This window comes from Gossypium hirsutum, chromosome A04 (assembly GCF_007990345.1).
Source record: "Gossypium hirsutum isolate 1008001.06 chromosome A04, Gossypium_hirsutum_v2.1, whole genome shotgun sequence".
In the NCBI taxonomy this organism is placed as follows: Eukaryota; Viridiplantae; Streptophyta; class Magnoliopsida; order Malvales; family Malvaceae; genus Gossypium; species Gossypium hirsutum.
The window spans coordinates 89,009,812-89,030,717 of NC_053427.1; the positions used below are offsets into that span (position 1 = coordinate 89,009,812).

The 20,906-nt window shown below is 32.5% G+C and overlaps 2 protein-coding genes and 2 non-coding genes across 5 annotated transcripts; all 4 read left to right on the forward strand.

Moving 5' to 3' along the window:
* Positions 1 to 729: 729 nt before the first annotated feature.
* Positions 730 to 801, forward strand: TRNAT-CGU (transfer RNA threonine (anticodon CGU)). The gene has a single exon. It is a non-coding gene; the product is annotated as a tRNA-Thr (tRNA).
* Positions 802 to 2,044: 1,243 nt separating this feature from the next.
* Positions 2,045 to 2,118, forward strand: TRNAN-GUU (transfer RNA asparagine (anticodon GUU)). The gene has a single exon. It is a non-coding gene; the product is annotated as a tRNA-Asn (tRNA).
* A 2,931-nt stretch (positions 2,119 to 5,049) lies between these two features.
* LOC107934919 (histone H1) lies at positions 5,050 to 7,526 on the forward strand. Its single transcript, XM_016867443.2, has 3 exons — positions 5,050 to 6,115; positions 6,755 to 6,814; positions 7,089 to 7,526. Exons 1-3 carry the CDS (start codon positions 5,177 to 5,179, stop codon positions 7,281 to 7,283), a joined length of 1,194 nt encoding a protein of 397 aa, XP_016722932.1. The 5' UTR covers positions 5,050 to 5,176; the 3' UTR covers positions 7,284 to 7,526.
* Positions 7,527 to 10,380: 2,854 nt separating this feature from the next.
* On the forward strand, positions 10,381 to 13,790 carry LOC107934924 (probable WRKY transcription factor 4). Of its 2 annotated transcripts, none has more exons than XM_016867451.2 (4): positions 10,381 to 11,034; positions 12,252 to 12,841; positions 12,939 to 13,097; positions 13,251 to 13,790. In XM_016867451.2, exons 1-4 carry the CDS (start codon positions 10,612 to 10,614, stop codon positions 13,534 to 13,536), a joined length of 1,458 nt encoding a protein of 485 aa, XP_016722940.1. In that variant the 5' UTR covers positions 10,381 to 10,611; the 3' UTR covers positions 13,537 to 13,790. The 2 variants fall into 2 exon arrangements, with proteins under 2 accessions (XP_016722940.1, XP_016722941.1); XM_016867452.2 differs by having other exon boundaries at positions 10,418 to 11,034; positions 12,279 to 12,841.
* The last annotated feature ends 7,116 nt before the right edge of the window (positions 13,791 to 20,906 follow it).

The window sequence follows — 20,906 nt, forward strand, 5'->3', positions numbered from 1 at the left end:
TTTTTATCTTAAAAACTAAAATAATGATTTTTCTTTTATTTTTTTAATTACTCTATTTTATTAAACCTTTCACTTTCTATCTCAAATAAATATATAAATCAATTTTATTTTACTAAAATAATGGATTTTCGTAGTGATGTGCATGAAATGTTAACATTAATTGAAGCAAAACATTGAATCTAGTAGTAAGGAATACTAGAAAGCATAAGTTGGTTTTAGACAAATTGGTTTATTTTTTTAAGATAATCATTATTGAATTTCATAATTAAACTCATCAGTTTAATTGGTTTAATATCTAATATTTTTAAAATATTATTTTAAATATATTTATAAATTAATTAATTAAGTGGCTTAAATAAATATTTTATATCAATCAATTAATTAGTCAAATTAACCAACATTAAGTTGATTTGATTAAGTGGATTTATACTATATAAATCACGTGACTGGTTCAATTATTATATATGATAGATGGTAAAGCTAAAAGAAAAAAAAGAGGTTGAATGAGAGAGTAATTACGGAAGAATCAAATACAAACAAGGGCAAAACTTTCAAATTAACCACGTATAATTCAATAATAATAATTTTTTAGTCAAAAAAAATTATTCAGCTTTTCAAGGAAAATGAGGTGGCAAACGAGTTGTATTTCGTTGTGAATGATGTAGTTAAATGGCCCAAAAAGAATTTGATTTTCGATTTTTAAACCAATAGAGAAACGGGGAGACAGATGCCTTTGTAGCATAGTGGTAGTGCGTACGCTTCGTAAGCGAAAAGTCGTGAGTTCGATCCTCGCCAGAGGCTTTTTATGTTATACTTTTTAAAAGGTTAAAATATATTATTAATCCTTATATTTTGATAAAATTTGTAATTTAGTCTCCTCAAACTTTGTTTAGTATAAGTATTTTTATCAAAATTTGTCAATTTTGTATATCAATTAAGTTGCCATCATGTGATATTATATATGATTAATAAAAAATAAACATATTAAGTTGAAAAAATTTAACGGAAACTATCAACGATAATAATGATTGGACTAAGAGATAATTGAATTTTAATTTTTAAAGTATGTGGATTAAATCTCAAGTTTTATGGAAATACATAGACTAATAGCATATTTTAACCTTTTTAAAGTTATTCAAGTGTTTTAAACTTTTCATTTGTGTTTATGTCATTCAAATTTAAAGATCAACTAGGTAAATGTAAAATATGAAATACGGGAATACTTAGTTTTTTCATGTATTCAAAAGATCATATTTTTATGCATATTTGAAACATTCACTCAGACTTATCGAACCTCACAAATTCGCCGAAAGTTTTGCTAATTGCCGATACAACAACGAGAACAGAGGACGTAACCAGGTTCATGCACTACTATTCAGCTATGTTACTTGTACTTGACACAGGTGACTACTATACTTGAAAATTGTTGTTGCAGTCATTCTTCGAGATTACTTCAGATGGTTATTTCGATTCCGTAAAGGCATATGTCGTTGGAATCGGACCCTAGAAGGAAACATTTGTACCATCAGTCAATAATGACTTAAGTGAAGCCGGTAGGCCTTAGCACTGATCTTGTAGCCAAAGCAAATGCTCATTGCCTCCAGGTAAAGATCGGTCCTAAAGCCGACACGGGAGAGACATCCCAGAACCTATTTTCATTACATATTTTCAGGTCGGAAATGGTGAAGTTGATTATATTTTTGTACCCTTTTTTTAGATGCATCCGTACACTTTTCGGAACGAACAAACAGGATCCATATGATTTGTTGATAAATAAAATGAAGGTAGCCTTAATAATTTCCAAGAATGGACCAACTCCCATTTGTCTCTGCAAAAAGGCAATGACTTCTTTTTATTTTCTGGCCAGTGAAGGAGTTCATTAATTAAGTGCTTCGTAGAGGAGCTTGCTTGGTGCATGTACAAAATATATGTGTTATGTGTATTCGGATATGAAATAAGATTTAGTTAATTATCTTTGGGTTTGATCTGTTCATTGTATATTGTAATTGTAAAATATCTTAACATTCTAACTTGCAATCAAACGGCTGGAATAGCTCAGTTGGTTAGAGCGTGTGGCTGTTAACCACAAGGTCGGAGGTTCAAGCCCTCCTTCTAGCGTTGTATTAAAATTTTTGAAATTTAAAAATAAAACCTTAAATTTTTCAAAAAGTATATATTCTAAAAATTTGTAAAAATTATTATTTCAAAATTCAAAAATATAAAAATGAAAAAGGTTAACTTTTAATGTAAATTGAAAAAGATAATAATTAAATTTTTAAAAATAAAAAAATATAAATAAAAAAACTTAAAATTAAAAATATATATTCTAAAAATTTGTAAAAATTATTATTTCAAAATAATCAAAACAATGAATATAAAAATAGAAAAAGTTTAACTTAAAAAAAACTTGATGTTAGAAATTGAAAAAGATTAATTAAAATTTAAATTTTAAAAAAAAAAAATATAAATTAAATTTTTTTTATTTTTAAAAGAAAATGTAAAAGTTATATATTTTCCAAAAATTCTAAATTCTAACGATTCAAAACAATTGAATAAAATTTAAAAAATAGAAAAAGTTTAACTTAAAAAAAACTTGATGGTTAGAAATTGAAAAAGATTAATTTAAAATTTTAAATTTTAAAAAAAATAAAAATATATCAATTTTAGAATTTCTTTTATTTTTTAAAAGAAAATGTAAAAGTATATATATTATTTTTAAAAGTTGTGAAACTTTGAAAATATTTCAAAGTTAAAGAAAAATTCCTTAAAAAAACAGGTGATGTTGGAAATGAAAAAGATTTTTAAAATTTTAATTTTAATATATTTTTATTTTTATTTTTTAAAGAAATGTGCCACATGGAACATTTTTATTGGTGTCGTGTGTTCATGGTTTTTTCTTAATGTCGTTAAAAAATAGGTTGAACCGAGTAACAAAAGATAATTTAAGTATCAATGTGAGATGAAAAAAGTTTAGATATCAAGGTAGGAAAATAAGTATAGTTCGAAGGCCAAAGTAGGCACTAAATTGATATTTTTATTAATTGCATCATAGGCCCCTCAACTATGGCTCAAACTTAAACATCTTCTAATTTAGTCCTCAAAGTATTGTGCCAATTTTAGTTTTTTTATTTGATATATTATAGTTTTATTATTTGCACCACACATCCCTAAACTATGGCTCAATCTCAACATTATCTAATTCAGTCCTCAAAGTATTTTGTCAATTTTAGTTTTTTCTATTTGATATACGGTTAAAGCATCATTTGCCCCTGAAGTATATCATTTTTCTTGTTTCGGTAGTTCCACTTTTTTTTTGCCCAAATTGATACCTAAAGTTATATTTTATTAATCGATTCAATCCATTGTTAAAAAAATCGATTGAAATGTGATCCAATTAGAATGTGCCACATGACATTTCAATCTAATAGAGAGTGCCACATGGCATCAATATATATTGAGACAGGAAAAACAAATATGACCATTGGAGCCTAAGTCTAGAGACAATTGCTCAATTGTCTCGAGACAAGACTCACCTGAAGCATACCTTAGCTTCAATGTTGGTTGTTTTCAAGATAATATGGTTTTTGTCTCGAGAAAAAGTTTCATTTGAAGCATTTTTAGTTCCGATGTTGGTTGTCTAAAGATTGACATTCTTGTGTCTCGAGACGATATTGAAAACCTTAAAAAATGTAGCTTGGAAACAATTTAAATGATTCAGGGATTCTCAATTTTATTTTTTTTATAAAAAGTTCAAGTCGTTCAGAAACTTTATTTTTAAATTTGCAACACTTAAAAATATATTTGAATAAGATAAAAAAATAAATTATACAAATTTAATTAAGAGATTTTATAAATACGTTTATTATATCAAAACAATTGAAAATAAAAAATAACAATACTATTAAATAAAATATTTGATTAAATAATATGTATTTTATTTATTTTTATTTCTCTCCCCACCATAATTATTATCACTTCCCCAAAAAATAAAACTCTTGTAATTTTAATCTTAGTTCGATTAGTATGAGTACTATTGTCAACGTAGGAACACATAGGTTCGAGTGCGTTAGAGTGCATAATCCTTCTATTTAAAGGTTGGGGAGGGGCTATTGATAGTTTTAAATATCGTGTCAATAAGAGTAGATATGATCAAAATCTATAATAAAATTGTTTTAAAAAAATTTACATTAAGCCTCACTGTTTATTTATTAAATAATTAAATTAAAAAATTGAATCTCTATTAATTACTTATTATTTTATTTATTTGCAATCTCCACTCCTTTTTCAGTAATTTTTAATTACAAATAATAAAAATTTAAATAATTAAAAAATAATTTTAATTAGGATTAAATTACATTATACTTTAACATAATTATATATTAAATATAATATATATTTTCAAATTAGGATATAACAGCAACATCAATTTAATCAAAACTTTACATGATAGTTAATTCATTTAGGGAATTTCCCTTCTGTGCTTACTAATATATATATATATTTAGTAAGTCGACCTTAAAAGGGTTTAAGTGATTTTCTGCCAAATAAATCTTTGCCTTTTATATATATGAAAATAAAATCTTTAATTAATATTTAAAAATTAAAACAAATTTTACTATATTTATAAAATGGGATAGTATTATTTTTTGTCAATTTAATCCTTAGTCAAATTTAATTATTAGTTTTTCAAAAAGATTCAAATCGTTTTTAATAGAAATATTAATTAAATTATTATTATTTTTTAATAATGTTGATATGATAACCTGCATGATAGTCCACATGTACTTCATAATGACATTATATCATGTCAACAAGTAATTTAAAATTTATAAAAATATTTTAAAAAGCTGATAAAATTAATATAAAGTGAAAAATCAATTACATTCTTTTTAATAAAAGATTGAAGTTTTAAAAAATAAGGATTAAATTGATAAAAATGTAAATTATATGGGGTCTGCATTATAAAATTAAAAAAGTGAAGAAATAATAACCCTGGTAGAACATGCCTCTCCTTATTTATAGCACAATGTGTCCTTCATTTTTCATTTAAAAATAAAAAATAAAATACCGTTTCTTTTTATTATTATTCAGAAAAAAAAATTAAAAAAAAATTTGTTTCTCTCCCTCCCATAATTATTATCACTTTCCCAAAAACAATTTAACCCATAACCAAGAAATGAATGCTTCACCATCAGCTTCCATCCCCGCAGACCCTCCCCCCCCGCCCACTGTGCCCGCATGGGCCCCCGCTCAGCCTTCTGTGGTCGAACAACCGGCGGCGGCGTCCGCCGTGCCTCCGGTTTCCGACCACCCTCCTTACTCAGACATGATAATCGAGGCCATTGGTGCTTTGAAAGAGAAGAATGGGTCAAGCAAAAGGGCCATTTCTAAGTACATCGAGTTAGCTCACAAACCGTACCCACCGAGTCACGACGAGTTGTTGACTCAAGATTTGAAGCTCCTGAAAAGCAGCGGTCAACTTGTTATGGTAAGGAAATCTTATAAGCTTGCTCCCTCTGCCGGATCTGAAGTTCCGGTGCCGGATTCTGCTACTTCTAATGTCCCCGACGATTCTTTGGCTCCAAAACGTGGTCGCGGGCGTCCTCCTAAGGCTAAACCGACGGTTTCGGCTACTGATTCAGGGTCTCAGCTGGTGGATGTTCCGGTTGCGGGTGAAGTTAAGAAATCCGTCGGTAGGCCTAGGAAAAATGCACCCATTGGTCAACTTGATGCTAGGAGGGGCCGGGGTCGGCCACCTAAAAGTGGGTCTCGGAGACCGAAGACGGTTAGGTCAGTGGTGGCTGGTGGTGCTAATGCGGTGAAAAGGGGCCGTGGACGGCCGCCTAGGGCCGTGGACCAGGTACCTCAACAGGGTTTTGTGCCGATCCAGGGTCAACCCGTGGCTGTTCCCTATGCTGACGCTGATCCTGCTGCCCCCGTTGCTCCTAGTTTACCAAGGCGCAGAGGGAGGCCTAAGGGCACGGCTCGAGCCACCGGCACGGTGGTCCCCGGAAAGCGGAGAGGTCGACCGCCCAAAGTTGGCAGCAATATTGCGCCACCGCTAGCCACTATGGCCAAGAAAACCACTGGGAGACCGGTAGGCCGCCCCAAGAAGGTAAACCCGGTTTTTATGCAGTACATTTCCTAGTATTACGTATTAATATTGCAATTTGGGCTATACATTTATTCTTTCTTCAAATATATCAAAAATATATGGAGACATATGTAAGAGAATGGTACATGTTATTTTCAATGATATGATTACACGAGTAAGCGGGTGACCATTCAAGTTTCTTTTCGGTTCGACTTGATCAGCTTTTCAAATTTAACTCATCTAACTAGCCATTTCTAACATGAACCGAACCGACTGATCGCTTACTTGAATTATCCAAAGCGAGTCAATATCGATTGGTTCCGTTTGGTTTGTTGGTTTAGTTGATTAAATCAGTTATAACTGATTTCCGCTCCCCAATGCATGATGTGGAAATACACATCACCTTTTTACTGTTATTATCTAATTTTACTGCTAAAAATTGACATCAATTATATGTACGGTTTTATATGCACTTCATGTTGATGTACATTTATGTTGACGTATATTGATCAATTTTTAATGGTTGAAATAGAAGAAAAATTAAAAAAAAATTAATTTACTCTGTACAAAAATATAAGCAAAATACAATCCGTTTCTTTTTTACTCTGTTGGATTTGTTTGTGTTAAATCTAATGTGACCTATTTTTGGTTGATAACTAGACAACTGGTGGAGCATCAGCAGCTACATATGAAGATCTTAAGACAAAACTCGAATTCTTTGTAAGTCTTGTCGGAAAGTTACGATTATGCGTATTTGGGATCTATGCATGTATGTATCATATGAATGAATGATGCAGGGACAGCACTCTGGCCCCTCGGAATGATAAATTATCATTTAGGCCTTGCTAAAGATGAAAATTTTTTAATTTAATCCTTTTAAAATTCTAAAATAACAAGCATAAAATTGTACTTTAATTCCTTTAAAATTTTGTAATTTAATTTGACACCTAAAAATAAACTTGTGGCTTTGTCCTGGAATGATGTCTGATTGCAGCAATCAAAAGTGAAGCATGCAGTTGAAGTACTAAAGACTCAGTGCATCAACAACGGAACAGGCGCAGGCGCGATCCAAGAATTAGAAGGACTTGCAGAAATGGACATTAACGCACCATTTCGCAGGCAAGCTCAGCCGCCGCAGCAGGTGCCAACACAGCCACCGATACTACAGAACGAAGGACAAGGGCCTTGATGTTTTTCAGTTGCATGAGGAGAGAGATGTAGGAAATGTTTTGACTTAGGCATACAACCATGATATATGTCTGTAAAGGGAAACAGGGAAGTTGCAGATCTAAATTTTTTTCTTTGTTGTTGTTGCTGAGGTTGTCTGAAACATTTTTTCTTTTTTTTTGGAGAATGACTTTGATTCGGCCATTTTTCTCTGTAGTGAAATTACTGATTCCAGAATTCCAATTTTTGGAGTACGATTTTCTCATGATCTGAACTTAGCTGGAATTTATTCATAGTTTTGTACTTGAATGGTAGTTGTTATTTACTGCACTTCAGGATTTATGTGTGATTGCTGAATTCGGGTATCCGTAAATTTATTTATTTTAAATGAATTTTATGTATTTTGGGAGTATTTAAATGAGATGGTCCTATGTACTAGGCTTTTTCTTCTTATCCAATATCCACTCTCTTTTTCTTCCCATGTTTGTAAGAGTAGGTAGGTTGGTAGTGGAAGTGATTAATAATGGTAAAAGTATCATAAAGGTCCTATATTATAAATTAGATTAGATTTTGCTCCTTTATTATAAAAATGAGTAAATTAGTTTTTTTATATTAGATTAAAGAGTAAATTTGTTATTTTTATTAAAATTTTATTCATTTCTACTGTTAAAAATTGACAATAATAAGAGAAAAATCATAAAGCTACATATGATGTGCTACGTGCACCTTATATTGACGTATAGGAATTAGTTTTTAACGGTTAGAATGGATTGAATTTTTACTTTATACTAATTTACTAATTTTTTTTAGTAGATAGAACAAAATGTAATGTAACTCTTACTATAAAAGTTTTCATGATATTTTTATTGTGGTCGACACTTAAAATAACAAAAAATATATATATATCAGTGCACTAATAAGTATGTATTTGAATGTGAATATTACGAGTCTATTCGAATTTTTAAAGGTGTTTGGAAGGAAAATGGAGGGGCCAACCATAAAGTTTTACAGTTTTTTTGCATAAGAAGGATCCTTTTAATGGTGGCAAGGCAAATAAAGGAAGCTGAAAGCAACATAAAGGGGTTGGAGATTCTTGTCCTTTAACTTATATGAGCTTTGCAAGCAAAGACAAAACCTTTCTGGATGTCTCTCACAGCTTTGCTAGTAAAAAAAAAAAAAAACATTTTTGTCAACTGCACTCAGTGAGTCGTTCTCACTCTGTTGAGGAAATCCTTAACAAAGCCCAGAAATTCTTGACCGTTCAAAATCATCGGATGATTCTCATTTGATTAGACGTGTTGTCTATCTTTTCTTTCCCCTTTAAAGCATTTTGCTTCCATGCATGTAATTGTAATTCCACTTCAACTACAACAATAAAACAAAGGGAAAAGAGAGAGAAATGAAAAAAAAATAAAGTATTTGGGTTCTTTGCTTCCTTTATTCTTCTTATAGGCCTTTTCATTGCCATTTTAAGTCACCCCCATTTACTGTGAAGTTCTTATTTTTTTCCATTTCGGAAAATTGGGATTTGAAGAGTCTGTTTTTGGATCCTTTTAAAAAAGAAGAAACTTTGTGACCTGTTTTCTATGCTATCATGAAAAAATGCAGTCTCTTTGAAGATTGAGGTGAGAAATGAGCTATTGATACTATGTTTGCTTATGTTTCCTTTTTTAATGTTTTTGAATGATCAGTCTCCATTGAGTTTTAATGGCAAAAAGTCGAGAAGGAATTTGTTTGTAAGTTTTGTAACAAGAGAGATATCGATGTGGAAAGTCGTTAGGTGGTGACATAAGGACTCATATGAATTTTGCTGAAGTTGAAGGATCAGCTGAAATCTCCATTAACAGGCGAGCTGCTGAAGGTGAAAATGATGTTGGTGGTGGTGGTCAATCCCCATGTGGTTTAAGGGTTAACCCCAAAAAGACCAACAATTTCTCTGACACAGGAACACTTGTGTACTCAAACGTTGTAAGGGTTTCCATTCATTGAAAGCTGTTTGTCGTCACATGGCTTGTCATTCAAGAAACAGTGACACAACTGGCGTTTGCTGAAAGAACTCAGTCACTTTGGCAGATATGGGGGATGAAGAACAAGAACAACAAGAGGTGGCTTTGTGTTTGATGATGCTTTCAAGGGGTTCTGCATGTAACAATGACTTGAAATGTGCTTCTAACGATGGTCAGTTTGTGTAGAAACAAAGAGATCATTTTCCACATGGTTGTTGAAAGAAAGAAAAAAACAAGGGGCACCAAAATTTTCAAGTCTGGCCAAGCATTAGGGGGTTGTTGGAAGTTTGGAGGAAAAAACATTAATGATGAAAACAGGACTCAACTGAGATTCCATTGCCGAGTCTAATTTATCTTACCAACTCCTGTTGAGGATGATGCTGATGAGTTCATGCCATGGTACATATTGGAAAAAGCCACATTAAGCTTTCAATCTTGCTGCTGCCATGGTGGGTTTTATCTGTAAATCTCAATTTCTGGGCTTGTCGGTTTTAACCTACGTTACTCGGACTTGGACTTGGACGTGAGTAAGTGTTAAGTGTTGTTGGAGACGGAGCCAGTAGGTTGTATTGCAATCACAAGTTATTTTCTTTTCAACGAGACATTTAAATATTATCAATTTAAAATGATAATTATATTTATTTTATTAATAATATATGAAATCGTATATTAATATTATAGTTACTTTTAAAAAAATTGGTCTCATTAATCACTACGAGCACTAAAAATCATATAATAATTACAATAAATAAATGATTTAAAATTGTAATTAATACAATATATTATTATCGATTAATTATTATCATGAATCAAGTGAGAAGATAAGAGAAAAAGGAGGAAGATATTTAGATAAGTATCCAACTTTGATAAGATTCTGCTTCAAACCCTGGAGTGTTAAGAAATGTTGTTTGGAAAAAAATTTAAAATAGGTTAAAAATTGCATATGATAATCCACTAATATTAATATCAATTTGTGTTATTTATTTTAATTTTTTTATAAATTATTTAAACTATTACCTATTATTTTTGTAAGAAAATATTATGTGGTGGATAATTCTAGTATTTAATTTTAAATTTAAAATATATTTAGGGAAAAAAAGTAAAAAATGGGGGCATAAATGGAATTCTAAGTGTACATATCGGCCGATCTGATGGCGCGATTGAACATCCTTAGATAGATTAAAAAAAAAAAAAAGGAAAAAAGAAAAAGCTTTTAGGTATCTGAAGCGTGGACTTTTTTTGCTACGATTCAGATCCGCAAAAAGAGAAAGAGGAAGGAAAACTTATATAATTTCAGAATCCAGACAAGCTAAAGCTTTGTCTTTTTTCTTTTTACACGTTTTAATGGCGGATGAGATGCAGGAGCAGAAGCCGCCGTCGAAAACAGTAGCTTCGTCTAAACGGCCAGTGATTACTCCACCACCACGGCCGTTCTCGGAGGCGTTATTCAACGGTGAGGCAGGCTTGATGGGATTCAGTCCAGGTCCCATGACACTTGTTTCCAACTTCTTCTCCGACACCACCGACGATTCCAAGTCATTTTCTCAGCTGCTCGCCGGTGCCATGGCGTCTCCAGCAGCTCAAAAGCTGACCGAAGAGCAGGCTGAAGGTGGAGGAGTTAACACGGGGTTGCGGTTCAAGCAGAATAAGCCGGCCGGTTTAGCGATAACTCAACAACCGTCGTCGTTTGTGATGCCACAAGGATTGTTGAGCCCTGCGAGCTTATTGGAATCTCCAGGATTTAGTGTGTTTTCTCCTGGTCCCCAGGTAATATTAGCAACTTAAATTTGATTTTCTTTAAAGGAGTTCCTTCCCTGTTTGTTGTTTTGTTTGAGAAAATCAATAGTATAAAAGGAATGCTTTTAAGATTGGAAATAGAGTTTGTTCCAAGTAAATAGGAAAAAACTTTTATGTATGTCATCTTTTTAACTTTCTTCCAAATATATTGTATTATATAATACCCCATCCTCGCACTCAAAATAACATTTTCTTCTTGTAGACTCTTGTTTTTGTTTTCATATAGCAATAAAGGAATGAAATAAAAATGAAAATTTGTGAAATTAGGACTTGAGTGAATTTACTTCATTTACGCAACCACCTTTCATATATTTAAAGAGTCAAATTGCATGTTGTTATTTCTACTAAAGAAATAAATTGGTTATTTCTTTTAAAGATTCCATCTTTCTATAGTAATTAGACACTAACACATGTACTTTATGTTAATGTACAAGAAATAATTTTGAATAGTAATATAAAATTAATTTGCTTTTTTATATAACATAAAAGGACTAATTTATTTATTTTTTAGTATAGAGGTCAAAATTCAACCAACTTCTACTACGAGTGACTTCGTAATACTTTTACTTTTACCTAACATTTGCAAATCCTTTACTTTATCTCAAGTTGTAGACTCCTTTGGATTGAATTGGATTCTTTAACCATTTGATTGATGTTAAAGTAAATGACAACTTGTAAGAATGTGCCTCTTGGTTTATGAGTCTTATATGAGTGAGGAGATAGATATAAAGGAAGCCATGGATGGTTGCTTATGTTGTTGAACATATCTCTTGTGTGATTCGCTGCTTATGTTACTTCGACATACCCGTGTCTAATTCATTGTCGCGTTAGAAACGAGCATGGATGACTTAGAAGCTTTTGTTGTTAGATATATGGTTTGATACATACACTCGACATAAAAACTTTTCAGGTCCATGCTTATGTTGTTGAACATATCTCGAGTGTGATTAGTTGCTTAAGTTACTCGAACATACCCATGTCTAATTCATTGTCATGTTAAAAACGAGCGTGGATGACCTCAACGCTTATGCTGTTGGATATATGGTTCGATACATTCTCGTGTCTGATTCATTGTTACATTAAAAAGCTTTGTCAATGTGGGGTGTCATTGTAGTGGCAGCTCGTAGTTTTATAACTGTTGGTGCTTTCGATTCACTGCCAATATCCTCTGTTTACGAAATGTATAGGGACCTTTCGGAATGACACACCAACAGGCTCTAGCACAGGTCACGGCGCAGGCTGCACAAGCTAATTCGCATATGCAAATACACGCCGATACGGCAACCTCGTTGCAAGACTCTAGTGCTATGATTAAGCAACCGTCGGACGTATCTCAGTCTGATCAGAGATCCCAACCTGCTTCTGGTAAGCATGCCAGTGATGGCTACAACTGGCGGAAGTATGGGCAGAAACAGGTGAAAGGCAGCGAATTCCCAAGAAGTTATTATAAGTGTACGCATCCCGGTTGTCCCGTCAAGAAGAAGGTTGAGAGATCACTTGATGGCCAAGTCACTGAAATCATCTACAAAGGGCAACATAATCATCAACCTCCTCAGCAGAATAAGCGTGCAAAAGGAAACGGAACTTCGAATAATCGGGGGAATTCCGAATCAACTTCTCAACTTCATAGTACCAACTTGAACATAATTAAAGAAGGGACATGTTCTTCAATGTCTAAGAAGGATCAAGAGTCTAGCCAAGCTACAACCGAACTTCTTTCCGGGACGAGTGATAGTGATGATGAAAAAGATGAAGATGAACCTGATACCAAAAGGCGGTATGCAAAGAATTTCCTGTGTTCTTATTATATGCACCACCACTGAATCAGTATTGAAATTCCCTATATCCAACAAAACTTGTTTCTTTATATGCAGAAGTACGGAAATTAGAGTTTTGGAGCCATGTTCGTCGCATAGGACCGTTACCGAACCTAGAATTGTCGTGCAGACAACAAGCGAAGTTGATCTATTGGATGATGGCTATAGGTGGCGCAAGTATGGACAGAAAGTTGTCAAAGGCAATCCTTATCCAAGGTAATGAGTCTCGGTTTTATTTACTCACTGTTTATCCGTAACGCCGGTGTTAGCTCTTGGAACAAATGTGGATACTGGAATGTTTCATTTTCTGTTCTGTTCTTTTGTGGATGGATGTGGAACATTCCTAATGCATGTTTTTTGGTTCTACAGAAGCTACTACAAATGTACAACCCCGGGATGCAATGTCCGTAAACACGTCGAGAGGGCTTCGACTGATCCCAAGGCTGTTATAACGACATACGAGGGAAAACATAATCATGATGTACCGGCTGCCAGAACTAGCAGCCACAACACCGCCAGTAGTAACGCAACACAGGTAAGAACACAGAATATAGTAACCGATAACAACCGCGGTGTAGATAACAGTGTCGATTCTACGAACGATGGGCAACGACCGGTAGCACGGTTACGGTTAAAAGAAGAACAGGTAACGTAATGTCTCTGAATTGCAGCATGAGTACAACATGGAAAATCTGTCATATTTCAGGCAAATGTCTCGTATGTAATATTCAAAAGTAGGGGCGAAAGCTTAAAAGGTTGTACGTAAAGTAGTTTAGTGCGTGTATATATACTGTAATTTGATTCTCTTATTCCATGCATTCTTTTGTACATGGAACATGCTGAATTATGTTGTTTTTATGATTGTTGGCCATTAATATGTTTAAATAAAAATAATAAAATTCTGAGTAACCGTAATTTTTTCAATTTTTTTACTGTAAAATATTAATGGAATTTGAATTTTGTAAATATAAACTCAATTGGTAGATAATCTATAAATAAATGCTATTCACATGTTTGTGTAAAGTTGAATAATGAATGACACCCACCCATGACCCGCTCTTTTGACCCAAATATGATGGGAGAAAACAATGCCATTAGAAATGATTTCATTTAATTTAATTATGGTTAATCAATTAGATCCTGAATTTGATAATTATTTTCGCATTAGGATTGAATTTTTTTGACCCAAATTGTTTTTAAATTTGACAATTAGTTTTAAATTAGGGCCTGAACTTTTTTATTTCCAAGTTAATCCTTGAATTAGACAATTATTCTCACATTAGGGTTTAAATTTTTTTGTCCAAATTAGTTCTTTGTATTTCCTTGAAAATATTAAATTCAAACTCAATACGAGAACAATTGTCAAGTTTATGTGGGCTAATTTAAGTTCAAGTCTGTGAAAACAATTATCGAGATTAACTTGAAAAAAAAATACTCAAACCCAACTATAGAAGTTGTTGCTAAATTTAGCCAAAAAGGAAGACCCTGTAGCTTTAATTTCATTTTAGTACCTCCCAATTTTTTGAAAATTTTAAATAAAGTCATCTAAAATTTTTGAAAATTGAATTTAAAGCTTGCTTTCTATATTTGCACCCACTAAAGAGAATGGTTAGTAATGAATACATAACTAATCAAACAAATTCATATTTATGTTGCGGAAGCGACGATAATATTAATAACAATATTATCAGAAATATTTAGATAATTATTATGCCAACAATTATACTAAGAAAATTCCCAGTTAAATTGGAGGGGTCACAATGGTCCCGCTTAAAACCCAACAACTAGACAGAACTCACTTAGATATTTATAGCAATAATAACTAAATAAATATAACCAACATAAAGCTATTAAATATAAGCAAACAAATAAGAAATAAAATACCAGAGATTTAACGAGGTTCGGCCAATTTAGCTTACGTCCTCGGACACTACCAAATTAATATTTCCTCTAGAAATATTACAAAGGAGAAGATTTTGGGATGATACAACCAAAGGGGAGGGGTTCTATATATAACAAACCAAACCCCCTCCATTTCTATCTTTTCCTAATGTGGGATATTGCCAATATTCAACAAATCTCCACCTTGGCGATATTCCACATCTTCGAACATCTTCTCATAACACAAACTTCAATAGTGTCTTCAAATTTGCAACCAATCGCCTTCTTCCCTTTTGGTAGTTGTGCCAGCTTCCACATCTTGTTTTTCTCTAGAGATTGCATTTCCTCTTCCATTGCACCTAACCATCTATAATTCTCTAAACTCTGAATGGCTTCGGTGTAAGTGGATGGAATATTATCAACAACTGGAAGTGCATAAGCTACCATGTCAGTGAAACGAGCTGGTTTCTGAATTTCTCGTCTCTGCCTTCTGACTGCAATTGGCTCTGATTGCTGTTGAGGTTCTTGGGTAGAAACCTCTTCCTCATCTGACTCTGCATCTGCCAATGAAGAATCACTAGTGGTACCTTCTGCTGGAATTACCACACTCTGCTCAAACTCCACCTGCTGCGGAGTACACTCCACCTGCTGCGAAGTACTACTCACTCCTTCTGGATTTACCTTATTCAACATGGCAGATTCATGAAAGGTAACATCCCTACTGATTATCGTCTTCTTTGCCTCTAGACACCACAAACGATATCCTTTAACACCAGCATTGAAGCCCATGAATAGAGCCTTCTTTGCTCTTGGATCTAACTTTGATTCTTTCACATGATAATATGCAATAGAACCAAAAATGCGTAAGGTGTCATAATCAGTAGCAGGTTTTTCATACCATTTCTCCAAAGGAGTCTTGCCATTTATAGCAGATGATGGCAAATGATTGATGAGATGTTGAGCGTACGTCACAGCCTCAGTCCAAAACTTTCTATCTAATCCAGCATTAGATAACATACATCGAACTTTCTCCACAAGCGTTCGATTCATACGCTCTGCCACCCCATTCTGTTGCGGTGTTCCACCTACGGTGAAGTGCCTTACTATGCCACAATCTTGGCATATCTTCAGGAAAGGATCGCTTTTATATTCTCCACCGTTGTCTGATCGGAGAACCTTAATCTTCCTTCCTGTCTGATTTTCAACTTTAGTTTTCCACTTAAGGAAAACTTCAAGCACCTCATCTTTGTTCTTCATAGGAAACACCCAAACTCGTCTGGAAAAATCATCAATAAAGGTGACAAAATAACGTCTTCCTCCAAGTGATGGAGTCTTGGACGGTCCCCATACATCAGAATGCACATAATCCAGAATACCTTTAGTATTGTGAATCCCAGTGCCAAATTTCACCCTTCGTTGTTTTCCCAGAACACAATGCTCGCAAAATTCAAATTTGCAAGTCTTTGTACCTTTCAATAATCCTTGCTTGGCTAGAGTTTGCAAGGATTTTTCACCAGCATGGCCCAAACGCATATGCCACAGCTGTGTTGCCTCAGCGTCCTTCTTGGTACTCGTAATTGCTGCTGCTGTTGTCCCGACCACTGTACTACCTTGGTAGTAATACAGATTGTTCTTTCTTATGCCTTTCAACATCACCAATGCTCCTGAAGTTGCTTTAAGAACTCCATCTCGTATTGTCACAACTAGGCCTTTAGATTCTAACGACCCCAAAGAGATGAGATTCTTCTTCAACTTTGGGACATATCGTACATCCCGCAAAATTCTAGTAGATCCATCATGACTCCTCAGTTTAATTGAACCTATCCCGGCTATTTTACATGTGTTATCATTACCCATGTAAACAACCCCTTCATCTAGTTTTTGAAATTCAAAGAACCATTCCCGAATGGGACACATATGATAGGAACAACCAGAATCCATGATCCACTCATCTGCATATAATGTTGAAGATGTCATACTAAGAGAAAAGTCTGACTCTGCTTCACTATTGCATTCTGCAACATTTGCATCTTGCGGAGTCTTCCCTTTTTTCTTCAATTTTGGACAATCTTTCTTCCAATGTCCTTTTTCTTTGCAAAAAGAACATTCATCTTTGGCAACAGCTCGACCTTTGGACTTTCTTCTCTTCCCCTTAGACTGACTTTGCTGACGACCTCTTGTTACCAATGCTTCCACTGCTGCTTCACCTGAACCTTTCAACTTATCCTTTCGGCGTAGTTCATAGCTATACAATGCAGCAGTTACTTCATTGAAAGTTACTTCCGATTTTCCATGAAGTAGAGTAGTTTCAAGGTACTCAAACTCCTCAGGAAGCGATCCCAACAACATTAACGCCAAGTCTTCGTCTTCAAAAGTCACATCCAAATTCAACAAATCAGCCACTAGCTGATTAAAATTGGTAATGTGCTCGTTCATCGTGGTACCAGGAACATAACTGAAACGAAACAGTCTTTTCTTCATATGTAACTTATTTTGACTGTTCTTCTTCAGAAATTTCTCCTCCAATGCTTTCCACAATTTACTTGCAGAAGTCTCTTTACTGAATGTATACTTCTGCTCTCTGGAAAGACATGATCGAATTGTACCACATGCCAATCGGTTGATGGTCTTCCATTCTTTATCATCAACCCCTTCTGGTTTTTCTTCCTCAATGGCAATATCTAGACCCTGTTGAAAGAGGGCATCTAGAAGCTCGCTTTGCCACATGCCGAAATGACCTGTTCCATCAAAAATTTCCACTGCAAATCTCGTATTTGCAGTTCCAATCCTCGGCAAAATGTACGAAGTGGAAGTTGTTGATATGGATGGTTTTTCTTCTGTCATTTTTGCCATAGCTTCTACTTAATAGCCACCAAATGCAGAATACCCACAAGCTTTAGGAAATGTTTCTGATGTGTAAGATCAGACTAAGCTGCAAACACAGAGCATACTACAAAACCTTGGCTCTGATACCAATTGTTGCGGAAGCGACGATAATATTAATAACAATATTATCAGAAATATTTAGATAATTATTATGCCAACAATTATACTAAGAAAATTCCCAGTTAAATTGGAGGGGTCACAATGGTCCCGCTTAAAACCCAACAACTAGACAGAACTCACTTAGATATTTATAGCAATAATAACTAAATAAATATAACCAACATAAAGCTATTAAATATAAGCAAACAAATAAGAAATAAAATACCAGAGATTTAACGAGGTTCGGCCAATTTAGCTTACGTCCTCGGACACTACCAAATTAATATTTCCTCTAGAAATATTACAAAGGAGAAGATTTTGGGAGGATACAACCAAAGGGGGAGGGGTTCTATATATAACAAACCAAACCCCCTCCATTTCTATCTTTTCCTAATGTGGGATATTGCCAATATTCAACAATTTACACCCATAGCTGTGTCTATTTATTGATAGAAAGAAAGAGGGTGAGATCTTCAGCACCCTCTTCCTTTTTGTATAATAGATAATGTACAAAAATGAGACCACATAATATGATATGATAGATGGCATGGCATGGCATGGCTTGCTTAATATGTTAGACAATTACATGTCTTTTCTGTATCAATACTTTGCTCTCTCTCTCTTCGCTACATTGCTTTTCCACTGTTTTTCTTTCCTCTGTCTCTGTCCCTTTTTTCTAGTTAACGGTTTTCAGTCATGGAACCAAAAACAAAAAAGCATTAAAAGGAGACAGCATAAGGTCGAAGTGGAGTTAGGTTAGTATTATAAATTTGTTGATTAAATCTTAATTTTATTAGTATTAATATTATTATTAATATAGGAGAACATGAATATAAGTGTTTTTAAGTGGTTTTATCCTCTTAATAAGAATTATGATAAGTCGTGATTAGTTTGAGATTATTGTTAAAAAAAATTAAAAATAATAATTATATCGGTGAATTGACGTAAACTCTTGGGTCTAATATCTTAGAGCTTTCGCCATATGGTTTAACTGCCTTGCCATCAATTCAAGAATGGTAGGTGTTTTGTTTCCTCTAAAAATGCATTTTATATTTTTTTATTAGCTGTTACAAATATATATTTCTTTTCATTTGGTAGTTGTTATAATAAATATCGATAATGACAGTAAAATAATCGTTAAGTAATAAAAAGAAAAAAAATAAGAATATAAATTTTACGTAGAAATTTTTTGAGAAAAAAAATCATGGACAAAAGAGGAAAAATTTATTAACGTTGAAAAATTTTATTCTATTTGAAGTCAAAAGAAGAAGAATAGTTTTATACAATCTTCGATCTTTTATTCTTACAAATCCCTCTACTTTATTACTGTATTTATTTTCTTAACAAATGTTAAAAGTCGAATCATATAATTTTTAACAGTAAAAAAAATAAAAAAAAATAATAATTTATTCAATAATAAAATTGAAAGTTGATTGGTGGGGGGTGACACAAAAAATGAGGAAAATGAAAAGATAGAAAGGTTAACTAATGTTGGAAGCAAATGAGAATAAAAATAAAATTTATTTAAAAGAAAAAGAATTAATTGATTGATTTGTTGTCTTTGCGCACAAATGAAGCAAAACTTATATTTGATTATAATCATTTTGTTCCTAATTGCTTTCGGCTATAAAGCTGTATACTTTATTTTCGGTCCACTTCCAATGTTCCATCACATTTTATGTGGTAAAAATTTTTTTGACTTGGAATTTCAATTGTATATAATTTTTATTATTTGAATAATTTAAATTTTTATTATTTTTAAAAAGATTAAAATATAATTTTATTATTATTAATTTAAAAAATTATAAATTATAAAAAACCTATATATACATTTCCTCGTAAAAGAATAAAAAAGGAAAAAAGATATGATTGTGATGAAAACATTAGAGGAGGTGAGGTGGTCATTGGCCTGTCACGGGTATCAATATGTATCAATCACGTGTGTTTCTATTATACCATGCTCACTCACGGGTCATTTCACACTTTCTTTTTTTAATAAAATAATATTTATTTTTATTTATTCAATCTTACCTTAATTAATATAAAATTATTATTAATATTAAAATATATAAGTTTAAACATGCTTAAATTTATTTTTTTCTCAAGTTAGACAGCAATAAACATAAACAAATAGTTTTTTTTGGGGTAAATTATTAAAATAGTTATTTCTATTTTAAATATTTCGTTTTAGTCATTTATATTATCGTGTTATAATATTTTAGTCCTTAAGCCGTTAATTGCTGTTAATAGTATAACGGTAAGCTGACGTGGCATATTAAATCATCGTTTTAAATAAAAAATTTTAAGTAAATTTATACAATTAGTCTATATTCTTTTTTTGTTTTTGAGCAATTTAATTTGTTTATTTTATGTTCTTTTAATTTTCCTCTTCTTCTTTTTTATTTATTTATTTTTCATTCTCTTATGCTTTTTCTCTGTTTTTCTTCCTTCTTTAATTCTTTTAACATAAGTTTTTTATATTTTTCATTTGTTAGATAAAAGTAGAGGGACTAGTTTTAACAAATAAAAAGTATAGAAAAACTACGCTAAAAAAATAAAAAGGGAGCAAAACAGAGAGAGAAGCAGAAGAGAATAGAAGATAAAGAAAAAAAAAGTTAAAAGAACAGAAAAAAAAAGAAATTTAATTGCTCAAAATGAAAAAAATATATGAACTAATTATAGAATTTAACCTAAAATTTTCGTTTGAAAAGATGATTTATTGTACCACATTAGCTTACAGTTATACTATTAACAGTAATTAATGACTTAGTGACTAAAACGTAACGTTTTAAATAAAAGTGACAATTTTAATAATTTATCCTGTTTCTTTTTACTTACTTGAAATGAAACCGGAGAAGATACCAATTAAGACATTCCTTTGACTTAATGTTCATTGAAGTGGGAACCATGTAATGGAGAGCCTCGCCCATGCAGCTAAAAAACAACAATTAACAAAATAAATCATATATTTAATTAAATAAAGAAAAGCAAAATCAGAGGGTAGTGCTTATCGTCTCTTTCATTTTGTCTTATACTTGTTGTTTCTATGTCAACCTCTCTCTTTATGTTCAGACATTTCATTTAATATGTATAATATATATTAATTTGTCTTTTTATATAGCTTCAGTTAAAATGATATATATATAATTCAATTATATT